Below are 26373 nucleotides of genomic sequence, written 5' to 3'. Positions count from 1 at the left end.
CGTTGTTTTCTGTGTGATTAATGCATCTTAATTAATCACCACAAGTCCAAGCACTCAACATCCACTGGGGAAAGGTTACAAAAAGAAATCGCTCCACAAAGCCAGTGTGCTAAAAAGTTAGATATTAAGTTAGTTATTAAGCTGTACAAGAAAACAATATTTGACCAATATAGAGAGGAGGACAACGGAGTCTGATTATAGATCAAACAAAATCACAGAGAAATATCCTAGTAAAAAAAAGTGTGACTAAAAAAAGTCATCAACTTATAAACTTCAAGGTGGACTTGATGAGATCAGTCTCACACAAGTAGACGTAAGAAACGAGACATGTGATTTTAAGCGTTTCCCAAGTAAAACGCTGTTACATCACATTTATCTGCAGGCAAGAAAACGCTCGTTAAAAGACTATTTACTAATATTAAAACTCAAGTTTCAGTTGTATTCCCAGCAGATTGTTGAAACGGCGAGTATCGAGCTCCCGTATACGGTGAAACAGGACCGGCAGGTGGGACGCAGCGTGGCGGAGGAAGTTGGTTTCGATCTTCGAGAAAGATTAGCTCATGATTGATAGGTAGACGTCGCGGCTGGACCTGATGACTAGCTGACGTCAGCGTGCGTCTCGTTTTGGTTTCCAGGAAGAAAAAGAGGATTTTGAAATAAAGATAAGAAGAACTTTTGGGGTGTTTTTGTTCTCTTTTCAGCATATATTGTGAAATAAATAAACATGCACCAATAATTCTCTCTCATGCTACAGCCAGATAAAAGTACCAAAGCATGTTAAAATGCATGAGAATACAGGCAGTTGCATGTACCTACTCTAGTAAAACGTCAAGCCCATGCAGTGAGGTGCACTCACGAGTCCCTTTCCTCAAAGCCAACTGAAATAAGGTCTCCAGCTAAAAGCTTCAGAGATGTATATATTTTATTATTCAATACAAAATGCATCAGTAAAAAGGCCTTTCTTAAATGAGACCATAAAAGGTCATCAGGCTGCGTTCACAGGCTTGTTGTGTAAACTAGTGCAACCCTGGAATGCGATTGCAATCACGTTTGCAATAAGTGATATTCATCTGTGAATATTTTCTGCGACATCCCGTACTTAATGTGAGGAAATGACACAACTAACTGAAACCTGCAAGCATCCGTAAATAGTCTAATGAAGATGAGGTTCATTCTGAGAAGTCGTTCTCACACTATTCTCCTTCGGCGTGCACCGCACCGCATCTTGTTGAAGTAGTGCAATTTGTTCTTTTAGGAATTCAAAACCTCAAAACAATCCTGAAATCCAATGCACGTTGCAAACTGGTGTCAACGAAAACAACAAACAGGTTTTAGTTTAGATGTTTTCTTCGATATAGACGTGTATGAATTTCTCTAGAAATTTTTTTGTGGTGTTACCAATGCAAAAGCTCACAGCTATCTGAAATAAAAAAACTGCAACATCTTTAAAATAAAATTAACAAAGAACATGCTGCAGGGCTGGACTATATAACATTGTACACACAAAGACAAACCTCAAGTGTAAAATCTATATTCTTATATTTATTATATATTATACACAGTGGTGTGAAAAAGTATTTGCCCCCTTCCTGATTTCTTTGTCACACTTAAATGTTTCAGATCTTATGCTTTTTCACAAGTATATACATATACACACATGTATGTATGTATATATATATATATATATATATATATATATATATATATATATATATATATATACTGTCTATAGCGACGGTGGTTTTCAACACAGAATTCTGTTAAACAAGGAACTCGAATAGAAACAGAAACAACCAACAGTGATATGAAACTAAAGTAAAGTTCAAGACAAGTGGAAGTCGTTCTTTTGGATCCACAGGACAGTTTTTTTAACACAAACGTGTCTCAACATAAAGATAAGAGATCTGTCAGCGTTAATGGCTGAAGATGAGCCAAATGAGTCAATACAGAAACTATGTATATGTATGTACACGAGTGTGCATGTGTGTGTGTGTGTGTGTGTGTGTGTGTGTGTGTGTGTGTGTGTGTGTAGCTGCCTGGTTAACATGATGTTATTAGTTTAAGTCCATCAAAGCTGTTTACTTAGGAGCGAAGAAGCCGAAACAGAAAAACAAGGAAGTGTTCCTTCACTCGGCCACACTGTTAATGCTGAGATTGTTGTCTGATGACTGACTAATCTGAAATTCTGGACTTTCGCCTCGACATCCAATAAACTGATTCCAGAGCTTCAGGTACGCCGTCCTGATCTTCTGTATTTTGAACGCGTACAAGACCGGGTTCACGGCCGAGTTGGCGTGAGAGAGCAGGATGCCGAGGTGGAAGGCGGGTACCGGCACCAGGTCCATCCCGCCGAAGTAAGCGATGCAGTTCATAATGTGCAGGGGCAGCCAGGACAGGACGAACAGGGCCAATACCAGAGTCAGGGACCCGGCCAGCCGCTGCTCCTTCTTCAGGTAGTTCTGGGACCGGTTCTGGGCCCCGTTGCCCGGTTTCTCCCGGAGGCTTCCTCGGATGGTGTAGAAGATGAAGCCGTAGAGCACGGTCATCACCAGCAGTGGCATCAGGGTGCAGAGGAAGAAGTTGAAGTAGACCAGGTACGACATGGGGATCACGTCGATGAACCGGCACACTAAAGTGGAGTTGACCGACCTGGACTGGCTATTGGGGTTGGGCCAACCGAGCATGGGAGCAAAACTCAGCGGGACGGCAACGAGCCAACATGCCGCCGCCGCGAGCCAGGAATGTCGTCGCGTGACGGCCGTCTTGTACCTGGAAGGAAAAACACAAAGTTACCGATATAATCAATGACGATAGCATCTCAATGCACAAATATGTGGAAATACGACGGCATATTTGGGCCATCGTAGGAAAACGTAGTGGTAAATTTGTGAGTTTATTCCAATGCTAACAACTAGCATATATGCTAGCTAACGTCCCATGAATGTACATTTATGTTTGTAATGAATCATCCCAACGTGTGACATCACCTCGTTAAGGTCCTTAGGGTGATGATGTTGATGCTTATTGTTGCTTTTATTCTTATTATCTTATGGGTGTTTATTGATCGGGTGGTTGGGCTAACATGCTAGCGGTAGCTTTCACTTGTTGTCATAGCAACGGCAAACGTCCGGTGTTGGTGGAACCAAGACACTTGTTTATATCGGCTTTTGCAAGTTTATAAAGTGATGATTCAAAACATTTCATTAATACTAAAAGTACTTATGGGGGATTATGTTAAAGTACTATTGACTGTATATGGTTGTAAAACCTTAGGCTTAAATCAGAGGTCTTCAACAGGGGGTCCGGGACCCCTAGAGGGTCCCGGAAAACTTTTTTTCTTCCAAAAAAATGCATGTGCAAAAATACACCTTAACATGAATACAACCTATATTAAGGAAATATAAATCTGCCTGTTTGTTTATTATTATGTTGAGTAATTATGATGTAGAAATTCCAAAATTAAAATATGAATCTGTCAACAATTATTATTTTAATGTCTTAGCATCGTATCCATCCATCATTACAAAACTATAGGCTGCATGACACATTATTACTGTTTAATAAGGAGCATTATATGATATGTAATAGGGGGTCCCTCCACCAGGTCTCTATAGGCCTTGGGGGTCCCTCCACCTGGTCTCTATGGACCTTAGGGGTCCCTCCACCTGGTCTCTATGGACCTTAGGGGTCCCTCCACCAGGTCTCTATAGGCCTTGGGGGTCCCTCCACCTGGTCTCTATGGACCTTGGGGGTCCCTCCACCTGGTCTCTATAGACCTTAGGGGTCCCTCCACCTGGTCTCTATGGACCTTAGGGGTCCCTCCACCTGGTCTCTATAGACCTTAGGGGTCCCTCCACCTGGTCTATAGACCTTGGGGCCTGAAAACGTTGAAGACCTCTGGTTTTAAGGCTTTAAAATCATTAACAGTCTGTGTGGAAGGGGAAGAAGTCATACTAATAATAACAACTATAACAGTGTAATAATTCGATCTACACAGATCTACCAAGAAGGAAATGTTCAATGATATACAACCATTGCAGTGATAAACAGGAGTCTCACCTGAGAGGCATGTAGACCCGCAGGAAGCGGTCCACGGCGATGGCCGCCAGGGACAGAACCGAGACCAGGGTCAGCAGGAGGACCAGGCAGCAGAGGAAAGCGCAGCCGTGGTAGGAGGTCTCCACCCGCGTGTCCACCAGCACGGCCAGCGGGATGGCCACGCAGCCCACCAAGAAGTCGGCCACGGCCAGGCACACGATGAGGCAGAAGGTGGGCTTCTGGATGATCCTGCTGCTCCACAGGGCCAGAACCACCAGGGCGTTGCCGAGGCAGCAGCCCACGGCGATGAGCACCTCCAGCAGCGTGTAGACCACGACCCCCGCTTCCATCGCGCCGACTCGTCTGGCTGATGCCGTGAGACTGAACGGTGCAGTTCTGAGCCGAACGTGCGCTATCGCTCATCTCGCTGTTGTGAAACGCTTTTGAGGAAGTCCTTTGCCACTGGGCATTTTTTTTCTCTTTTTTTCTTCTCTCAAGTTTTTTCTCTCTTCTGTCAAGAGACTCCCAGATACGACGCATCAGGATTTACTTACTAATTTGCCATCGTAGGGTCACATCTAACATCTAATGCTGCACCACGTCTGACAAATAAATGTATTGAATTCAAAAGTAGGAATGGATGTGAGTACACACATTTTACTTTTACAAAAACACAGTAGAAATGTTCCTTAGCAGGATACGATTTTATACTTTGAGCACATTTCAGAGCCTGCAGAGTTGAATCAGTACTTCTACTTCTACCGGAGTATTTTTTAACACAAGTATCTGTACTTTAATACAGAAGGGCTTTGACACACGTGTTGTTTTATTCAGGAGCCTAAATTACGTTTCTGTTACTTCACTTTAAAAATAATCAAATCCAGTGGGCGACTCCTGAACAGATCCTCATGCAGGGCTTGGTTGGGGGGGTTAATAGACATGTTGGTTCTCTGGACCAGCTCACTCTTAACTCCGCCTGAAGGAACTAGAGATCCACTGATGACAACAAGCTGCTCACCACCGTTTACGAGACTCATTTCCTTTTTCAGCATAAATGTTTTACTGAGCGGATGTGATGGAGAAGAAATTATGTTCCAAAGAGAGAGTTCCCTCTCCGAGTCAAATGTCAAATATTCTGACTTTTTCCACAGACGAAAAAGATTAATTTCCATTAAAAAAAACCCAGTAAAAACAGCTCGAGAGACACACAAAAAAACAACCACATTTTAAACCAATGAACTTGAGTAAAAAACAAGGTTTCAATGCTTGACTTGTGCACATTTATTGTGTTATTCTACAAAATAGGGGGAAACTTTGATGAATGGCAACTAAAATTTAAACAAACAAAATTCCCTGATATTCCATGACTTGGCCCAAATACATACTGTATATATATATAAAATCTCCTCCCTGCTGGGAAAAGACTTTTTAAAACTGATATTCCAGAAGTCCCCTGACCCGTGGGAACCCTGGAAAAAGATCATTTCCCCTATATTACAAATACAAATTTAGAAAAAATAATAAAAACGTGTTTACCATTTTATTTAATCACATTACTCCAAAACCATCATGTTGAGTCACACTAAAATGAAATGACTGCTTTAATGCCATTACGCTTCAACGAGGGGATTGTTTAACCTTGACGTCACAAATACTGACGACGATAATTGGAGGTAGAGAATCCTGGGGGACATTATTACCAAAACACATGTAATAAAAATGTATCTGATATAAATAACAGCGTGAGCCTGCTAGTGACGTGACTACTGCAGGACATGACGTGTTCAGCTCCACAAACACAAACACAAACGGACCCACAAAGTCCACAAAGCAGACGGACTCGGTGGAATCTGAACCTTCCGGAACCTTCCGAGCACATTTACACGTGAAGACGGAAAAGTGGACTCACCCGTTTGTAGAAGCCGAGAGGATGAACTCGAACCTCCGACAAAACTCGAGACCACGGCTAGTTTGCTTTCCTTTAGCAATTAGCATCCTCAAACAGGTGAGCCGCAGACATGACGTCACAGCCGTGCACGTGTTGGCAGAGAGGAGGAGGGGCCATACTTTTTCTAAGCTTAATGTTAAATTAACACTGTGTACTTACTTAACAAGTGTATGACAACATGTGCAGTATATGATAATAAAATAATAATAATAACAATAATTGATTAATAAGACATAATAAATACTTCACTATTGGCACTAACTATTGACAGGAATACAAGAAAATGCTAAATATGCTAAATATATAAAATATGCTCTTCCCTTCTGAATCATAACACGCCTCGCCTGTAAAACAGTATCAATAAATAAATAGTAGAATCATTGTTGACAGATTCATATTTTTTTAATATAGGTTGTTTTCATGTTAAAGTGTATTTTTCACCTTTTCGACTTAATTATATTTTTGGAAGAAAAAAAGTTTGGGATCAAATAATTCAGGAGTCTTCCTGTAAATAAATGTAAATAAAATATGAATTAAATGGACCTATTTATATGCTTTTCCACTACATTCAGTCTATATGTAGCTGTTCACACTCGTTCACACACTGCCATTTGGGGGTAAAGTATCTTGCCCGTGGACACTTCGGCATGTGGACAAGGAGGAGCCGGGATTCTAACCACTGATAGTTCTGATTAAAGGACAACTCGCTCTACGTCTGAGCTACAGGAGTTGAAGCTCATTAAAAAGGAAGCCAAACGCCGAACATCTCATTAGTCGTTCGCTGGAGCGAGGCGGTCGTCTGCACGTTTAATAATCAAAGCCTGATTTGTTTTTTACATTCGGCTTATTAATTTGAACGCTCAGTCACACATCCTTTTGGAAAACCCGCCGGCGTTGAGCGATTACTGTCGACACAAAGCGACGCAGCAGCTAATGAATTCTGCATGAAGCCGGGAAGTCTGTGAGCAAGTTGTGAGTTTTGTTAATTGGAACCGGTAACAGAAGCTTCATCATCATGTTAATAATCCCTGTGGCACATGAGCCAGCGGATCCCTGCAAAGCCATAATCAAATTCATTACTTCTGTTTATTGATAATGAACAGAGTCTCCTGTCGAGGAATATCAGTGGAAGAAATCAGTGTTTATGATATTCAATGACTGCATGTGTCTCTTTTATTTTCACAGAGAACCCTTAACCCTGAAACCATAGATAGTACGAGTCATGTGTATTAATCTATAGCAATGTCATAGGGTATCAATCAATTATGGGAGAATAAAATGATGTTAAAAACATTTACAGACATTCATAAAAACACTGGAACAATTCAAGAAGGGAAGAAACAAACAGCAACAATGAAACGAGTGATGAAAGTGCAACAATCGTTTGATACCTGCTGCAGTATTTATTTTAAAGATCCCATATTACACTGATTTTCATCCATTCCACGCAGCTGTCAGAGGTCCAACAGCACTGTATTCGATATGCATTGCTCCAAACCCATCCGTGGTCCTGAATTTCAGCTGTCTAAAAGTTGCTCAAATGAGCTCTGCTGAGAACAGGCTGTTTCTGTGTCTGTACCTTTAAATGCTAATGAGCTCCGTCTGTCATCGCCTACTCGCAGAGAGACGGAGATGATGCCGCTTACGCTAGCGGTAGCATGCGCCAATGTTTACAGTGGATGCATCGCTACGGCTCGCCTATGTGTCTCAGGTGAAGTTGCTGGTCCCGTATGGTTGGGACAGATCCTTTTACGAAAGTCAGTGTCGAGGCTCCCTTCGTTACGTAACGACGGGAATCTGAACAGCCTGTAGGAGCACCGTTGTACCAGTGGGGGCGCTGCAGAGACCATGCAGGAGTCGCTTGTTCTCCTCATTCTGGGAGTTGACAGGCTTAGGGAGGACCAGTTTCTAGGTGTAGAGACCAGAGAATGATTTTCATAATATGGGACCTTTAAATATATATTTATTGCATCTCCGATTAGAAGTGATAATGCGTTTTGAGCTGATGAATGTGGGATGACAGAGGCCTCATAAAACTGATTCAGTGTCAGCTCATGAACACTGATGCTCAGAGCTGGAGATCATGTAGGCAAAGTCCTAAAAACAACATCCTGAGTCATGGCTTTCTTTGGAAGAAGTGAAGACTGAATATACTTACAGGCGGACGTTGAATTTGCTTCGTTAAGCAGCTGGAGACCATCTCGCTGATTGCTTGCTCAGTGACACTCGCTGCCAAACTCCCTTCATTCCCTGTCAGCTCTTAGATAAAGTTGTTATAAGTAATTGAACATTTGCATTAAATATAGTTTACCCTGCAGAGTCCACATTTTTTCTGGTAAATTTGCTACTTATTTCTCAAAAATGTCCAACTCTTTTCTTGGAATATTGCACTGCTCTCCGGCTGTTTCTTTTTTTTCCTATATGGCCCTAATACGCCATCGTGAAAAGGTGCTGCAGTGAAATATGACTTTATTAAATGTCGGTCGGTGGAGTAAACGATGAATTGAACCTCAACCCCTGGAATTGCTCCACTTAACCCCGCGTCTCTCTCTGCTTTTGATATTCTCTCTTATTGATATTTGGCGATTACAGTGGAATATGAGTGCAGTTATGGACGAGGCTTCAGTCAAACTGAAGATGATGAATTATAACAATAATTGGCACAAAGAGCAAATAAAATATTTATCACCTATAATTGGTTTGCATGAAAGCCCTCCATTTAAGTGATGACACGCTGATTCTGACTTCACTGCGGTTTGAGATTTCTTTTTTTTGGATGAGAAGATTAATTCTGCACTCAACATCCATTAAATAATTATCGGTACAATCAGATGCTGCTCAACGAGCTGCAGACGGGAAGGAAGTCTCGCCGTCCAACGGTGATTCGATCAGACGACGGTGCCGAAATGTTACCATGCAAAGAAACTGTGGATTCTATATAAACTGAATTTGGTCGTGGATTACTTCACACATCAGTCCCAGGTCTGGGGTTTCACCCAGGAAACTTTTTTTTGGTTCTCGAGTTCTTTTGTTGCATATTTAGTTTTTATTTTCATCGTTGCTTTAAGCCAAACCACGATGTTTTTAATAAATCGTATTGCTGCCTAAGGAGGTGGTTTTGTGATGTTCTTTGTTTTGCAACTGGGTCAAATGTTTTGGCCAAAACATAATTGAGGTTGGATGTTTATTTGGGGGAAGTGAGTTGGGTTTGAAACCAGCAGCTTCGCCTGCAGCACCTTTTAAACTCCGTAGTTCTAAATCTCAGGTTTGTGTTTTTTGTGGCGAGGCGGGGCGTCTCTTTCCTGGAGCCTTGTGGTCGTCCACCGATGCTGATGTTTTAGGATTAATGGACACGGCTATTCACTTATGATAACTATTAACTATCATGTGAGGAGGACAAGCTGCCAGATGAGATCATCTTCATCATCATTCTTCAGTTGAGAGCTTTTCAATATTAACACCATTATCAAAATGCATCCTGCCAGCTATGATGTGAAGACCACAGCTGCTCTCAAACACACACACACACACACACACACACACACACACACACACACACACACACACACACACACACACACACACACACACACTTAATGAGAGCAGAATTATTGCAGCAGGGTGCTGCAGAAAGCAGAGTCCCTCCCCTCGACTTTATGGGCTTTTTGCAGACTAGTGAGCGAGTGAGTGGGAGACAGAGTGAGGTCGGATGTAGAAGAGTGTCAATGCACCGATGTCCGTTCCTGCACCGCTGCTTGAACAACATGCTGAGGATTAACCGTCCGGCATCCCTTCAGGACCACGAAGACGCTGGAAACGTGAGAAAAGAGCAAAAAAGTGCACAAACATGATGGAAGATGTTTTTGCTGAAGCAAAACCCAGAGTGGAGGTAAGAAGTGTTTCATTCCTTCAGTCTGAGGAAAGGTAAGCCAGATGTGTGAGTGGTCTGATAAATGTCACCTCCTCCTGTGCAGCGTCGGGAACATGTGGACATGGTGTACATCTCCATCGAGACGGCGGTGGCGCTGGCCTCCGTGCTGGGCAACGTGCTGGTGGTGCTGGCCGTGTGCGTGAACCGGGATCTCCGCGACCCCACCTTCTGCTTCATCGTGTCGCTGGCCGTGGCCGACATCGCCGTGGGGGTTCTGGTCATCCCGCTGGCCATCGTCATCAGTCTGGGGTTCAACACGCAGTTCTACACCTGCCTCTTCCTGTCCTGCCTGCTGCTCATCATCACCCAGAGCTCCATCCTCTCCCTGCTGGCCATCGCCATCGACCGGTACCTGCGTGTCAAGATCCCCATCAGGTGAGGAACAGGGGGTTTTCTCAGGGATTAGCAGGATTGATTGAAGGTAGACGTTGTGTTGGATGACGAAGGCTGTGATGGCACTTCAGAAACGAATTACACTATCAATGTCAGTCCGGATGTTCCAGTCCGTTGCAGCTTTCTTGATTCAAAAGTAATAGACTGATGTATTTGGTAAGGGATACCCAATATATAACTGTTTTTGCACTATATTACTGCTATATTGCTACATAGCATCGTTTTGTCAAGCCTCTTCAAACTTGCACCAAGTGCAAAAGCTCCTATCTGCACTTTGCGTGTCACTAATACCTCATTGGTATTGTGAACACATAATATAGTATTACAGTGCAAAAACAGTGTATTCTGTATTGGGTATCGTTATCAGGTAGCATTCTGCAAGAAAAAAACTAGTTTGTTTTCTTAAAAAAGTGCATTTTTCAGATACGAGACGATACATCAGAGTCTATTAATTGACCTTTTATCTTATTGACATAAGTGCTATTTATTCACAAGGCTCCTTTGCACGGCACATGTCCTTTCCCATATAAGTCCAATGAAGTTTACTTAAATTACCCTAAAATAATACCAGATTGTCTTGGTTTTCTCTAAGAACCAACATGTTATTGACTGCCACTGAACCGTATTCCTTCCTCCAACAGCAAAATCACTTAATTATAGTACCAGTCCCTCTATTTAAACTGCCTTTAGCATCAGAGGGCCTGAACGTAGCTGTTAGCATCCGAGAGTGGACGAAGAGGAGATGCGGGTTGAAGTCTGACATGCTGCAGTTCATCATCTGGTTTCAAGTCAATCAATGGGCCGGACATCGAAAGCTCTTAAGCAAATGAAAATGTTCCCGTCTGCCTTAATAACTGACATCGGCACAGTTTGTTAAACGATTTTTGGCAGTCGCCCCATCCTATTTTTTTTGGTGTCAGCGTTTGTTAAAAAACATCCAGAAGGAGGGTAAAGCATGTGTGCATCTAAGTGATTAAATGTTAGTTTTCCGGTAACTCTGCTGCTCAGGTACAGTTCCATCGTGACCCAGAGGAGGGCGTGCGTGGCGGTCTGCCTGTGCTGGATCCTCTCCTTCCTCACCGGATTGGTTCCGATGATCGGATGGAACAACCGCGGCGCTCAGGCCAACCTCAGCCGCTCCGGCGGCATCGTCTGCGAGTTCACCACCGTCATGAGGATGGACTACATGGTGTACTTCAACTTCTTCGGCTGGGTGGTGGTGCCGCTCTCCGCCATGATGGTCCTGTACGGCGAGATCTTCAGGGTGATCCGGCGGCAGCTGAACCGCCGCGCCGAGGCCACGTGCGACGGCGATGGCGACAGGTACTACCGGAAGGAGCTGAAGCTCGCCAAGTCGCTGGCGCTGGTGGTGTTCCTGTTCGCCGTGTGCTGGCTGCCGATACACATCATGAACTGCGTCGACTTCTTCTGCCCGGACTGCTCCGTGCCCAAGTACGCCATGTACACGGGCATCTTCATGTCCCACATCAACTCGGCGCTCAACCCCATGGTGTACGCCTTCAGGATAAAGCGGTTCCGGGTCACGCTGATCCAGATCACCCGCCGCTGCGTGTTGTGTAAACCGCCGGAGCCGACCCAGTTTCCCGCCGGCACGCCGGCCCTAGAGCGGAAGTAGGATGTGAACCTGTAAACGAGGACCGACTCCGGTTTACAGCGAGATCACACTCGTGGAATTATGTCATATCTGGAAAATCATTCCATTAACAAACACGAAAGCAAAGCACTTCATTGAGACCCGGGACGAGATGACCTCCGACCCCTTCTCACACCATGGACTCGCTTCATTTTAAGATAATTAGCCTGCAAACTTGCATTATTTTGTTTTCTATTTAGCAGACTGTCCTCCTCGAGAAAACGACCACATAGGTCGTGTGTCAAGCACCGAATTACGACCATATGTTACGTTTCAAAATAGCGCGCCCTCTAGCGGTCAAGTAAATATCGACACTCCGGTGTCTCAGACGATCGCCCCCCGTCAATCATCGGCAGAGACCCCCCCCACACGTCGACCTAAACCTACCCCCCCCCCGCGCGTGCGCGGACGATCGCCCCCCGTCAATCATCGGCAGAGACCGCCTCCACACGTCGACCTAACCCTAACCTTAACCACTACTATCGTTGCGGAAGAATCTCCGCAATACGCTCCCAGAGGTCGTATATTTGAGGACGTGACACACGACCTATTTGGTCGTATGAGTTGGAGGGCTTGTTGCTATTTAGGCTTGCTTATTTGATTCATATTGAATTATAAATACATGTCAACATAATGAGAGATGCAACACTTCATGTTTCCATAAGCTTCTTGGTAAATTCATCAGAATAAACATCTCCATTTAATACGCTATTGTTTTGTTTACGACAATTTCAACACATCTGAACCGCGACCACCAGCAGCCCAACAAGGCGTCGGTGCTTTGAGCTAAATGCTAACGTGCTGAGGCAAAGCAAGTATTACACAAGCGGCAACCTGGCGAGCAACGCCATGGTAGCAATCTGTCAATCAGCAGGTAAGTCCCGCCCCCTAAAGCATCCCCTGCTTTCTGGTATGTTGGACTCTAAATGGACCTGTCAACCAGCAGGTAAGCCCCGCCCCCTAAAGCATCCCCTGCTTTCTGGTCTGTTGGACACTAAATGGACCTGTCAACCAGCAGGTAAGCCCCGCCCCCTAAAGCATCCCCTGCTTTCTGGTCTGTTGGACACTAAATGGACCTGTCAACCAGCAGGTAAGCCCCGCCCCCTAAAGCATCCTCTGCTTTCTGGTCTGTTGGACACTAAATGGACCTGTCAACCAGCAGGTAAGCCCCGCCCCCTAAAGCATCCCCTGATTTCTGGTCTGTTGGACACTAAATGGACCTGTCAACCAGCAGGTAAGCCCCGCCAGCAGAGAGAAGTCAACAAACCCAACCACGTCTTTATTAGTCACGTGACTCATTTGTCACTCACTTAGTCATGCTAGTCAAGTTAATATCAACACATTTAATATAATGTATGTACAAAATGTCAAGGCAATCCATCACATGGTTGCTAAAATCTGTTATACGTTATAAAAGCCGTATAGAGTCACACTCCTCGCTAGAAATGAGACCAGACTTTACACAAAGAAATTAATTTGGAGATGCTTATTGGATTTTTGACTATAAGAAAACCAGAATGGTAAGAATAGAAGATGCATTGGGGAGATCAATAAAGAGGACGGCGTATGGTGAAATTGTGTGCGTTGACAGAAAACCATTCAGTATACAGAGAAGCCAACGGGCCCTGCCTGGAAATTAAATGAACAAAAAAGCCACTAAACCAAATGGAGCAGAACTCTGGCAACGTGAAAAGCAATAAAGATGGAGCTAATTCAGCTGCTTTCAGGCATATTTCAATAGCCACTGCAGACATTTGAGTAAATTAACTAGAGAGGATTACGCTGAAGTGATTTATTCCAAGTCTAGAGCTAAAGCGTGCGTTGTGCTGAGTCATCAGTCTGACTTCTGCCAGGTTTCTGTCCGAGTCAGATAATCTACTACAGAAGAGGATTGTGGTTTGGAACGTGCACGTTTAAATATTCTTTGCTATCAGATCTTTATCTTCCTCTCCTTCCCCCCTGAGACCTGCAAGCTGGAACAGTTTCACACCTCATATCACATTTGACCATCTGTCGCTCTCATCCCTGAGGGTGAGGGATTTGTAAAAACTGCTGAGTGAGGACTAATCCTTAGCACCCGTCTTAGTGAGGCAGGAGTTGCGTAGCCGACCTGGCGTTCACCACATTCACATCACACACGGTCTTCGCTGGTGGACCGGAGCCGGATCCCGAAGGAGCAACAAGCATGGTGTTGGTGGACTGGAAGCTAAGAGTGAGCATCTGATCTTCATCCTAAAACAATCGTCTTCGAGGTGAGACCCTTCATTCATCCCCCAAAAAACAGCTGTAAAAGATTTGTGAAGTTAAGAGACTTCTATCTGTGTTTTAGTCCTTTTATCATTTGAATATTCTCACACAGCACCGAACCAGAATAGGAAATGACAGACGCGGCGGATGGCGGCGAGGACGTGGAGGCTCCCGTGGAGGAGCAGGAAGACGAAATGAAAAACCTGCTGCTGTTTGGTAAATATTTCGAGGCCCAGCACTCCCGTCCCTGGGAGCAGTGGACCTTCAGAGAAAAGGCCAACTACTGCATGGACCGCGTCTTCCTCGGGTTCCTGGCCGTTTGTTTGCTCGTGTTCTTCGGAGAAACGGTCTATAAAATGTGGTACGTGACCAACGTGAAGAAGATCGCAGAGTTTGTGTCGGAGGCGACGGCGTTTCTGTTCGACTGGCTCGTTGCCCAGGAGAGACACGAGGAGATGTTTGAGTTGTAGCTTCCTGAATAGAGAGGGTGACCCCCCGATTGCATCATCAGCAACGCGGCGAGGATTATGGTGAATCTGATGGTGAATTAATGGAAATAAACAATGCAATGAACTGAATGGTTGTTCTGTCATAAAGTTTCCTGCTCACACGGTTTGTAACATCTCCAACATTCTTCATTCGTGTGTTCATACGTTTGGATATCCTGTTTATGACACTGACTCATGCATGTAAAACTCAGTGTGAGTCTTATGAGTTTCATTCTCAATAAAGTGCCATTTTAATTTTAATATTGGAGGAGATGCAGAATATTCATGCACATGAACATTTACAGCCAAATACCAGAACATTTTAGGGGAAATATCAGGTTTCAAGGGCTTTAAATGGATGTTTATGATTTTACAATCACATAATCACCTTCTGACTGATAGTTATATATTAACCATATACCCAACTTGATATAACATCCATTATTGACCAGCTGCAACATCACGATGCTGCAGAATGCACCAGTGATGATAATCCTGTAATCATATAATTCTGAACGGGACCATTCTGCTGCTTAATTTGTTATTTTAAAGTAAATTATTCTGGGGAATATTACATTTCTACTGCAAATTTATGAATTGGCTATAAAAGTATAGATTTACATCAATGAGTTGCTACTCTAACTTTAATAAAATATATAAAACACCTGCCAACACAAACAGAATAAATCCACAGCTTCTAACATTTTAGACTTTTTTTGTACTGTAAATATCAAAGAATTGTAAGATAAAGTACATAAGGTATATTTTACACCATTGCAAGCTTTCAGGTTGACTTCAGTTAATAACTTAAATCAAACTATTCAATCAAAATAAGAAAGGTAAGAAAATGTGAGAAGAAAACAAATAATATGGTCATACTACTTGCAGTGGTGGAACGTAACTAAGTACATTTACTCTTGAGTAAATGTACTTAGTATTAGTATTAGTATTAGTATTAGTATTTTGTACTTACAGTACTTGTACTGTAAGTACAAAATGTAGGTACTTAAGAATTTTCTTTCCATGCCACTTTAAATTTTACTACCTTTAAGAGGGAAATGGTTCATTTTACTCCTCAACAATTAGAAGTTTTTAAAACAAAATATGTGAAGAGCGTATATAATATGATGTTTTGTTTTAAATGGACAACAATATATACAAGAAACGTTGAAATGTAGTCGATTAATCAACTAGTTGATTGCCAGGAAATTGTCAATATGTTTGACCATGATTGAGTCCGTTTTAGTGCATTAATGACAAACATTTGATTGTTCTTGCTTCTCAAATGTGAGGATTCGCTTTTCCTTTTATTTATTTTAATAATACTTTTGAGGTTTTCCTTAAAACATTTTCACATTTTTACTTTTTGAAGTACAGAGTTTTTATAGTCTAGATTTTTTACAATCTTCACTGGAGTTTACTATTACGTAACAACATAACAATAATTAGTAAACACTCCATAATAACATTACTAAACAATGATTTTAATAACTTTTTAAACTAAAGAAATGTTCACAATATCTGTGATTCCAGTCCTAAAATAAATACATACAGCGATAATCGTAAATAATGGGATTAATGTGAGATTCCGTTCTTCGTGTATTTACGCTCGTTCATTGGTTAATCGAAGTGCCCACGTGACCCCCTGTCATCCACACAGACCAATGAAATCGACACATTCGCGCCGCTTCTACGACTTCCGGTCTCTTCTCGCCCTCTCTTCCGGATTTCTGTTTTAGCGTGACCGACGTTTCGTGTCTGTTTAGACTTAAAAGTAAGTCTAAGCCTGGTTTATTTAAAGTGTGTGTGTCGGTTAGTTGATGTATAACTGTGTTATGACGTCACGTGTACTCGATGGGGTTGTATTTTTACTTCCTGAACATACAAACACAGAAAAGAAGCCGCTGTCACGAACGGAGGGCAGTCAGCGCGGATGCGAAAACATGGACGCCACGCCGTCTCCGTTAGCGCTACATCACAGCTATGACGTAGCGGTGTGACGCTCCTGGGGAAGCAGCGCAGCTCAGGACGGCGAAACTCTTTACGCCGACCTTTGAGTCGCGTCTTCCGGCCCGCTGTCCGTGCGTGTGATACGGAGAAGTATCGCTTTAATGTCCGCTCAGCTAAAGCTAACGCTTACTGTGCTAACGCTAGCTGTGCTAACGCTAGCTGTGCTGGCGTCAACTATGGCTCCTCCCACACACATTCACTTACCCAACTACGGTTAAGTTGTGCATACACACTACCCGTGTGTGTGTGTGTACGTACTACGATGTCGCAATGTGAGCTTAAATTTAGCTAAAAATAGATCTGCTGTATGCATACGTTTCAACACCCCCCCCTAGTGGCGAAGGGCGGAATAACAGCCTGTTTACCTTCGGGTCTTTTGTTTACGAGTTCATGAATCGTTCAGTACGTTGTTTTTACGTTCACGATACAGGGTTGGGGCCGGAAGTGAATCACGCTAGAAAATGTACGTTACATAGTTAATTCAGAGTAAATAGTACAGACATCTGTAGAAGTACAGATACTACGGGTGCTGGAAATCCTTGAAAACACTTGGATTTTAGTGTGGTGTTTGAAAAGTGCTTGGATTTAGACTAAAGGTCTTGAAATGTGTGTTGTATGTGATGACATCTATGATAGAACAGAGAAAAAAAGATCTCCATATCTGAGGGACTGAAAACAGCATTTTCTGACATTTCTTTATGAAAAATGACTTTTGATGATGAACAGATGATGAAAATAGTTGGTGATTATATTTCTGTGGATCTGTTAGTGGAATTAGTTTTCCTTTCATTTGTGGTCCTTCTGTAAAAAGCTGTCTCCAAACATCATGTTGGTTGTTTAGAGGACAATAACATCTCATTTAATGTGATGAACAAGTGACATAATAAGTAGACTGAATACTGACCATTGGATTGATACAAATATGGAGTTTACCACAGCTGGAAGGGGCTGGAAAAGCATGGAAATGCACCTGGAAAGTGCTTGAATTTGACTAAAAGTAGAAGTATTAATTCAACTTCTTTACAATAAAAGTGGAAAAAGTTTGGGCTCAAATGTACTCCTAGTATAAAGTATCCAGATGAAAGACATCCAAACAGGCTGTTTTTTTGTGCAAGGCTAACTGAATCTCACATTATATTATTAATAATAACCTTTACATTTCTAGTACTTCATAATTTCACCTCTGAATTATGGAGCAGTCTAAGATAATAATAAAATGAGCGATGACAAAGCTCCTGCAGGATTTAACACATGAAAGCCTCCAAGTTGAGATGCGTGCTGTCTATCAGTTTACTCTCTCAGACTTGACGTCAGAGTTGCACAACTTGTGTATTTACTCACACTAATTGCTCACCTGTCAGTTTGTGCGTCTCTCTTGTCAACACAGAATGCGTTACGTGGCCGCTTACCTCCTGGCTGTGCTCGGTGGAAACACCGGCCCCTCCGCAAAGGACATCAAAGCCATCTTGGGCAGCGTAGGAATCGAGGCCGATGACGAACGCTTGAACAAGGTATGACATCGTTTAACGACATGCAGTGACAGAGTATGACATTTGTGTTTGGCTGAAGTTGAATCTCGTATTTCTCTGCAGGTCATCAAAGAGCTGAATGGGAAAGACATCAATGAAGTCATGAACTCAGGTAAAAGGACTTCTCCAAACATGCGTGGAACATTTTAAATGTACATGGAAGAGGCTTTTTAAATGTGTTTTCTGTGTCCACAGGCCTCTCTAAGTTAGCCTCCGTACCAGCAGGTGGTGCTGTGGCGGCTCCTGCAGCTCCTGCTGCCGGAGCCACTGGAGCCGGGGCTGCTCCTGCTGCCGGTACGTGGAGCTCACATTCTAAGCTTAAATGGATGTTTTAATCAATACAATTACAATATCAATGCATTTCGATGCCCTCACAAATGCATCTAGCAGTCTTACAACAAAGTTAACTATTATTGGACATACATGCTATTAAATAATCTCACTAATTTACTGTCGTCTTTGTCCGTCTCGTTTCCAGCGGAAGAGAAAAAGGAGGAGAAGAAGGAGGAATCGGAAGAGTCTGACGAGGATATGGGCTTCGGACTCTTTGATTAATCTGTGTTCTCTGTGTTTAAAAAGCAATAAAAATGTAAAAGGTTTACACTCATCGTTGTCTTTTTGCCCTTTTTAAAAAACATTGTTTTGAAATCGCTCTCATAAACTATCACAACGCAAAACCTAATTATTCCCAAAGACGTTACCGTTAGGAGTTTTAGGCTTCTGGCTTTTAGGCTTGATGTTGAAAGCTATTCTGTCGTTTGGCTCAAAATAGTCTAGACTCGGCATGCCGTCATCGTTGGGCAACCCAGACCCGGTCTGTGGTCGGCCTGCTGGTCTGAAACCACATTAGTGCCCCGGCTTAAAGGACCAGCAGTGAACCACCACCACAACACAGAACAGCACTGGAACCTGCTGCTCTACGTTTAGTCCTCGTGTTCCAACAGAAACCTGTAATGGTGTTTTCGGTTTTACTTTGTTGTTTGTGAAAAAAACGTGTAATCCAGTAATCTTTGTCACTAAATCTCAGAATTTGTGGTCTAAACCAGTTCCTTCCAGCCGTACAAAGACAGACGTGAGTTGAAAGTTTTTGTGTGAAGTTACAGATGAACCATCAGATCCCCCAGTAGATGGCGCTATAAGGATTAATAACGGCTGTGATCCAGAAGCATGAACCTGGTAGAATTCCAGCAGAGCCGTCATTGCCGTTATCAATCACACACCGCTGCTCTCGTCATCAGTCTGTTGTGAAACAGGCCGATGACAGTTATTCATTCGTCATCAATTCATTTAATTAAACTGGCAGCTTATTTCCTCATTGAAGCCCTCCTGTATTGATGAGTGTCAACGACGTAAACAAGGTTAGTTCTCTTCTGTTTCACTGTAAGGAAACAACAACTCCCACTGAGAAGTCAGACGCATGTTTTTACAGACTTCTCCTCTGACGTCTACCTGAGAATGTGCTGTCGGATTCACAAGAAGAGCCTCATTAGACCTGGCAGGCGGTTGTGTTTCTGGTGAAGGGTTTGTCGTCTGCAGGAGAACCTGTTCAGCAGGTGAGAACCATCGCTGCATGCTTCAGTCCTGGAACTGACAGGCTGTTACATCGTACCTGGCAGCCGGGAATCATCACAAGTCAAGCATGTCGACAAACATAAGAGCTGATGAACCCACCCGTGATTGTAGCGTTGCAGCAGCTGATGCCATGACATGTTTGTTTTTGCAGGAATGTTAACATTTAACTGGTGTGTACTGGTGTGTACGAAGCCACAGGTGTGGCAGAATTAAGGTTCATTCCTCCTTCACATACCTCGCCTTATGTAACGACGAGATACTTCTTTACCTTTTTTGACTTGTGACCCTTTAAATTGAAGCATTTCCAGCTTAACCACCCTCGTTTGCATATTTGTACTTGGGATTCAGTTCCAACAAAGAGGGACTGTTGAAGTGAAAGTATCCAGTTATTCATGAGGGGAAAAGGCAAATATATATATATAAATATATATTCTGACTAATGACCTTCGTTGACTCCTGTCATTTCCCTTTTTCTTCACAACACCACCACCACCACTGACTGCCATATAAGGGCGTACTCCCATCTAAAATCTATAATCACCTGCAGTTTTGGCCTCCAGCTGTTAAGACATTGACTCATTCTGATAGATTTCCCTTTTATTAGCCAGCGAAGGATGAGAGAGTAGATTCATTGGAATCAGTCATCTCAGCTGGAAAAGAGAGAACTTACTGGATCTGGATCCACCTGGATTCTAGTGAAAAAGCTGTTAAAGTTCCAATTATTCCAGATCAACTTTGTTGAAGTAATCCCAGAAGCTAACTAGCATTGGTAGCATGTTAGCTACCTGTCAATCAGCAGGTAAGCCCCGCCCCCTAAAGCATCCCCTGCTTCCTGGTCTGGTGGACTCTAAATGGACCATGATGTACTAAATGAACATCATGCTGGATTGAAGAAGACTTGAAACTGGAGATTGAGATCATAAACTCATGTTTACAATGTTTACTGAGATAAAACATCAAGAGAGAAGTAGGACCATTTTCTCATAGACTTCTATACAACCAGAGAGGAGTCGCCCCCTGGTGGCCAGCAGAGAGAAGTAGGACCATTTTCTCATAGACTTCTATACAACCAGAGAGGAGTCGCCCCCTGGTGGCCAGCAGAGAGAAGTAGGACCATTTTCTCATAGACTTCTACACAACCAGAGAGGAGTCGCCCCCTGGTGGCCAGCAGAGAGAAGTAGGACCATTTTCTCATAGACTTCTACACAACCAGAGAGGAGTCGCCCCCTGGTGGCCAGCAGAGAGAAGTAGGACCATTTTCTCATAGACTTCTATACAACCAGAGAGGAGTCGCCCCCTGGTGGCCGGCAGAGAGAAGTAGGACCATTTTCTCATAGACTTCTATACAACCAGAGAGGAGTCGCATGTTTTGCCAAATTAAAACCTGCCGTCCTAAACGCTACAAGTGAGCAAACTGTGATGGTGCTGCGTTGTCTTGGCGCCGAGCAGCAGACAGACGGGTTGGCGACACTCAGCCGGCGTTATCACCAGAGAAGTGGGTGAGGAGTCAGCAGGTCATAAACGGCAGAATAAAACAGGCAATAAAACACGTTTGAGAAAGTCACCGAAACCACCAGAGGTCAAATGGAGCACGTAGACATTAAACGGCCAGAAATCTATCCTGCAGCAGCGTCGGTTTCTCTCCCGGCTTCATAACCAGAACCACATATTGATACAACGACCGAAATGAAACCCAAACAAATTCATCATTAAATTACACAGCTTTTATTCAAGCTTGATATGAATGCCAGCATTCATATCAGCAAACGATACAATCGTGTCACATTTCAGTTCAGCTTCTATCATATAAAGTTTATCTCATTTTGAAAATTCTAGAAATGTAATAATAATATTAAAAAATATTGCACAGAGGTCTCTAGCTTATTTACATCAAAGGTTATTCCATGTCTCTTTTGTATTATGTATAAAATCAATGTTTAGTGTGATTGTAGAAACAGATGTTGACCAACTGTGTTTCCAGTCAACAACGAAGGCATTCGACTGGTTTTTCAGACAACATTTACTGGAGGTAAAATACACAAAGTGAAACTGCAAGCTTCGGTTTGTGTCCTTAAAAGGGGAACTTCATGCTTGCATCACATCCTCAAAAAGGCTTCACATGGCGGTGGTTGGGTTTCCCCTCAGTCGTCGCTGTCGGACCCCGGATGATCCGAACACGCCTGTGAAAGTAAAACAACGGCATTTTATTTATTATTCAAACACAACAGAGCATTCCTCACACTGGACCTGAGAAAATAAACCAGGAGTAACAAAAAATAAATAAACAAAGAATATAAATAAAAATAAATAATATGATAAAAGAGTAAATTACAATAAGATGTGCTAAATATATATACAGTTATAAACATGTTAGTAAAAGTGATACAAAGAGAAACTATGAAATTAAATGAAGCAAAAATGTAATTAACTGAGATGTTGGCTCAGCGGAGCAGGTTCATTTAAATTAAACATAATGTAATCTAATCAATAATCTGATTTGCTACAACAAGCCGTTACAGGCGTGCCACCTCCACCAGGTCACGACCCTCCCCGTACCTGCTGGTACTCGAAGCGGTCCTGCAGGTAGCGGTTCCCGAGGCCGGTGATGTGGCCGATGTTCTGCTTGGAGAGGCCGGCGATACGCGCCGTGAAGTCGAGCGTGAACGCCAGCTTCACCAGCTCGGGCGCCGTCGGCAGCACGGTGGGGGGGTTGTGGGCCGGAGACGCCTCCGTCTGCAGGTACTCGTCGGCCAGACGCTGGAAGGACGAGTACGACATCCCCTGGAAGAAGTTGCTCAGGGTGGGGTTGTCTCTCAGCTGGAGGGGGACGAGGACGTTTAATTACTTTAATTAACATTAGTATCATTATTAATCCAGCAGGTTCAAACATCATCAACTCAAGTACAAAGTTTCTCTACACTTATGTTACATTGTTTGACAGCTAAATGAATTTCACTGTACAAACACGTTTCTCTACTTGTGCATTTGACAATAAACCCTTTGAATGTTGACTCTACAGATTATTCTCTAATTTACTTAAACCCAAGGTGATGTCATCACATTCCCTGTTTTGTTCGATCACATGACAGCGTTCTGATAGCAGACCTCATGACTTCCCGGACTTTCCCTCCTCTTATCTCTGAGGGTCTTATTACCTCGACTTTACAATACCGTTTATGGTTTATTAATGTGCTTTCGCTTTCTGTTGAAACCGCTGAAGCCTCAACATGTTGGTCGATACTTTACGAACCAACTGTACGTGTTTCTGTGAATAATCCCAAATGATTAAAAGACCACACAGAGGTTTGAATGAGTGCCGACCTTGTCGTCGATGGCGTCGCCCTCCTCCTTCGTCAACGCGATGATTCTGTTGATCACGTCCTCTGTGAGAACAAACGGTTATTGTTTATTTCATCTTTTCGAGTTATTCTAATAATAAAGCAGGGATTAAGATGCACACACGTGTCAGCAGATGCGTAGTTCTAATTTTACACAGAAGTGGTTTAGAAGCGTTTCTGAGAAGAGGAAGAGTTTCTCACCGTCGGACAGCGGCTCCACTTCCTCCTTCTCTTTGACCTCGTGGACTATTTTCTCCAGTTCCTCCGACACCTTCAGGTAGTAGTCGTCCGTCGGCTGGATGTCGTTGGCGACGGCTGAAACAAGAACAAAGCAGTTATTTGTGAACGTTAACGTCTCCACGAAACACGTACAACTCCCTCGTCCCTCCGACCAACCTTCGACCCGCGTGATGTCAGCGGGGAGGAGGTCTTTACCAGACCGGCTTATCTTCGTCAGAGAGAGACGCCGTTTGGAGAACCTTCTCCTGATGGACCTCCTCTTCATCGACTTCTTCTTCTGGGCGATGACCGGCGTGGCGGGGAGGCAGGTGGTGGCGGCGGCGTCTTCATCAGCCTCGGAGGAGGAGGTGGCGTAGGGAGCGGGCATCTCCAGCGCCGGGCCGTCCGCCTCCTCCTCCCTCTCCTCGCTGCTCCTCCGAGAGAAAATACCCAGGAAGCTTTTCCACAACGACGGCTTCTTCCTCTTCTTCTTCTTGGGTTTCTTGGCGGGTTTCTCCGTTTCCGTCGACGCCAAAGATCTTTCCACGGGAAACGTGCCGACGTCCCCGTCGCTTTGCTCGTTGGCCAGGTGGAGGAGAGGGTCGCTGGAGTGACGGCGCTGCCTCCTCTTGGGCATCGTCACCCACTTCTCCATGACGGCGGCCCGCTTGTCCTCCCCCCACAGCACGCCATCATTGAGGCTGAGGCTGCGCTTCACGTAGACCTCCAGCAGGCGGATCGTGTCCTTGTGGGGAACAGAGATCAGCTGGCCGTTGTTGTTGGGCCTCTGGGTTTCCTGGTGCATTTCCATGGTGGCACGACTACAGGAGAAAACAACAGACACACACACACATGCACACGCACAAACACAGACACACACACACACACACACACACACACACGCACACACACAGAGTGGATATTAAAATACGGCCGTTATCAGATAGAAATCACATGTGCTTGAAGCAGACGGTGAGCTTTAACTCGATTCATCGATTCATCGATGGACTGGATTAATCTCACTCCGTCCCCAGATGTTCTGCTTCTATTATTGTGATAACGACCTGAAAGTCTTCAGGTTTTGAAGAATCAGTCAAAACAAGCAACACGAAGATTATTCAAGTATTCCTTCCTTCCATGTTCTTACCTATAACACTGTGATCATAGCACTGTTGTTCTTAGGTATGTTTGCTGAACAGCTACTACGTTACTCAGACGAGGATCTAACACTTGTTTCATTTAGCTCTTACTTTATTGGCAATGATATGTTGTGGTTTCTTTCTTTCTTTCTTTCTTTCTTTCTTTTTGACAAATGTACTTATTTCACTTTGGACAAAAGCGTCTGCTAAATGCCCTAAATGTAAATGTAAATGTAAAGGAAAACATTAGTTGTAGCTATAAACTTGAGTTGATGTTGCATCCAAATGTTTTACTCCTTATCAAAACATTTGTCTGTAGCCACATATTCAAATAGCTTGTTTGTTCAGCCAACAGTAGAAACCCAGAAGGTATTCACTTCATCATCACAGGTGACTGTAGAAACCAGCCACATACAACCTCAGCATTCATGCTTTTTAGTTTCAATCCATTATTAAAGTCCATATTCAGAGAAACACTCGTTTAAACGCGTGTATTAATATGTATGTCCACTTCTATCCGAGTCTTTAGACAGAGCAGCTGCAGAACCCTCGTTAAAACCGGCCTGAGGTCAGCGGAACAGCAGGAACTCTCAAAAGGAGAAGAACAAATGAAATGTAGAAGTCTCACCTCGTCTGCTTCGGTTCTCTAAGCATGTAAACGTCCGGCTCGCTCGGACCCTGGACGCGTCTCAGGAAGGGAGTCTCCGGAGCGGGTCTACCTGCTCACAACCTCCGCCCATGTCGGGACACGTCGCTGCCTCCGCCCTCACCTGCGGCTGCGTGCCGGGCGGAGGACGGGGAATTCAGGAAACATGGCAAAAAAACAAGCCTTCTTCCTGTTAGGCGCGTGAGCTCACCGGCCTCATGTTTACAGCGTATTTCACAGGAAGTAGTTGACCGCCGACGTCACTTCCTACCAGAGACCCGCGTTTTTAAACATCGCGACCCCCATCAGACTCCACGTAGACGGGAGGAGGAGAATCTGTGCGTAAGAAAAGGTGACGTACTGGACAGTGACGGAGCCCGTGTTTATAGGGGTGGCCGGGCAGAGATGAGGCTCACATGTGGGTGGCACAGAAACGGATGTACTGCATGTAGAAATGTTCAAATTAAAAGATATATATAACAAACAATCATTTTCATCGTTTTTTCTTCTTCGATAACCCGAGTAGTTGGTCAATAAAATGAAATAAATCATGTCATGTATCAAAGATTTCCAGTTAAGGGGACAAACTAACCAAATATTTACTTTTTTAAATCATTTTTAAAAACAACAACCACCTCATACAAAAAAAAATTGTTGGTGATTAATTGAAAAGGTATTTTTATAATTTAACTAATCAGTTAATCGTTGCAGCTCTGCCTGAATACATTTAGGATGATTAAATTACATGAGTTTGACAAAACAACATATCATCAGTGACGTATAGCAAAGAGCACATTACTCACTAATTATTATTATTAATATTATTATCAATATGGCTGTAACACTGGGCCAGTGTGCGTTTTTGGTCTTTATTATTTTATTGGTGTTGTCCTGTGGAAGTTATTAAATATGACGCTGAATAAAAAACAAGGACGGTCAGAGATTGGACTGGATTTCACTTCAGCTACTTCAGCTATTCATCTTCTTTTTTCTTTTTATTAATTTTATATCCCTTCAATTGGGTTTTTTTGTGGATCCATAAATAAATTAAATCAAATAATGTAAGAAAGAAAACATATCATGAAGACAAAAATATTATATCAGCTACTCTCCAATATGTTATACGATTACAATATTGATTGATTTATCAATTTATTCCACTGAATCGATTCATTCAATCTAAAAAGTGTCAAAATTAATTAAGAGGAATGCCAAATCAAA

The 26373-nt window shown here is 43.2% G+C and overlaps 4 protein-coding genes across 5 annotated transcripts; 2 read left to right on the top strand and 2 right to left on the bottom strand.

The window, feature by feature from the left end:
- Nucleotides 1–78: 78 nt before the first annotated feature.
- LOC311028376 (adenosine receptor A1-like) lies at nt 79–4610 on the bottom strand. The gene is made up of 2 exons (XM_084032896.1): nt 4060–4610; nt 79–2769 (listed from the first exon to the last, which is right to left on the bottom strand). Exons 1-2 carry the CDS (start codon nt 4386–4388, stop codon nt 2127–2129), a joined length of 972 nt encoding a protein of 323 aa, XP_083889022.1. The 5' UTR covers nt 4389–4610; the 3' UTR covers nt 79–2126.
- Nucleotides 4611–9596: 4986 nt separating this feature from the next.
- Nucleotides 9597–11981, top strand: LOC311022213 (adenosine receptor A1). Its single transcript, XM_084023314.1, has 3 exons — nt 9597–9875; nt 9961–10292; nt 11319–11981. The coding sequence occupies exons 1-3, from the start codon at nt 9834–9836 to the stop codon at nt 11944–11946; spliced, it is 1002 nt and encodes a 333-aa protein (XP_083879440.1). The 5' UTR covers nt 9597–9833; the 3' UTR covers nt 11947–11981.
- A 4382-nt stretch (nt 11982–16363) lies between these two features.
- rplp2 (ribosomal protein, large P2) lies at nt 16364–18845 on the top strand. Its single transcript, XM_084039783.1, has 5 exons — nt 16364–16473; nt 18097–18220; nt 18302–18350; nt 18434–18532; nt 18717–18845. The coding sequence occupies exons 2-5, from the start codon at nt 18098–18100 to the stop codon at nt 18791–18793; spliced, it is 348 nt and encodes a 115-aa protein (XP_083895909.1). The 5' UTR covers nt 16364–16473; nt 18097; the 3' UTR covers nt 18794–18845.
- A 2674-nt stretch (nt 18846–21519) lies between these two features.
- On the bottom strand, nt 21520–25474 carry LOC311024827 (uncharacterized protein). Of its 2 annotated transcripts, none has more exons than XM_084027403.1 (6): nt 25135–25469; nt 23545–24188; nt 23350–23463; nt 23132–23193; nt 22367–22627; nt 21520–21990 (listed from the first exon to the last, which is right to left on the bottom strand). In XM_084027403.1, the coding sequence occupies exons 1-6, from the start codon at nt 25158–25160 to the stop codon at nt 21952–21954; spliced, it is 1146 nt and encodes a 381-aa protein (XP_083883529.1). In that variant the 5' UTR covers nt 25161–25469; the 3' UTR covers nt 21520–21951. The 2 variants fall into 2 exon arrangements, 1 of the variants encoding a protein (XP_083883529.1); XR_014598340.1 differs by lacking the exon at nt 21520–21990 and adding an exon at nt 22015–22230 and having other exon boundaries at nt 22276–22627; nt 25135–25474.
- Nucleotides 25475–26373: the final 899 nt, after the last annotated feature.

This window comes from Eutrigla gurnardus (assembly GCF_963514095.1).
Source record: "Eutrigla gurnardus genome assembly, chromosome: 2".
In the NCBI taxonomy this organism is placed as follows: domain Eukaryota; kingdom Metazoa; phylum Chordata; class Actinopteri; order Perciformes; family Triglidae; genus Eutrigla; species Eutrigla gurnardus.
Note: the sequence above shows the minus strand (reverse complement) of the source record. Positions and strands in the feature narration are given on the sequence as shown.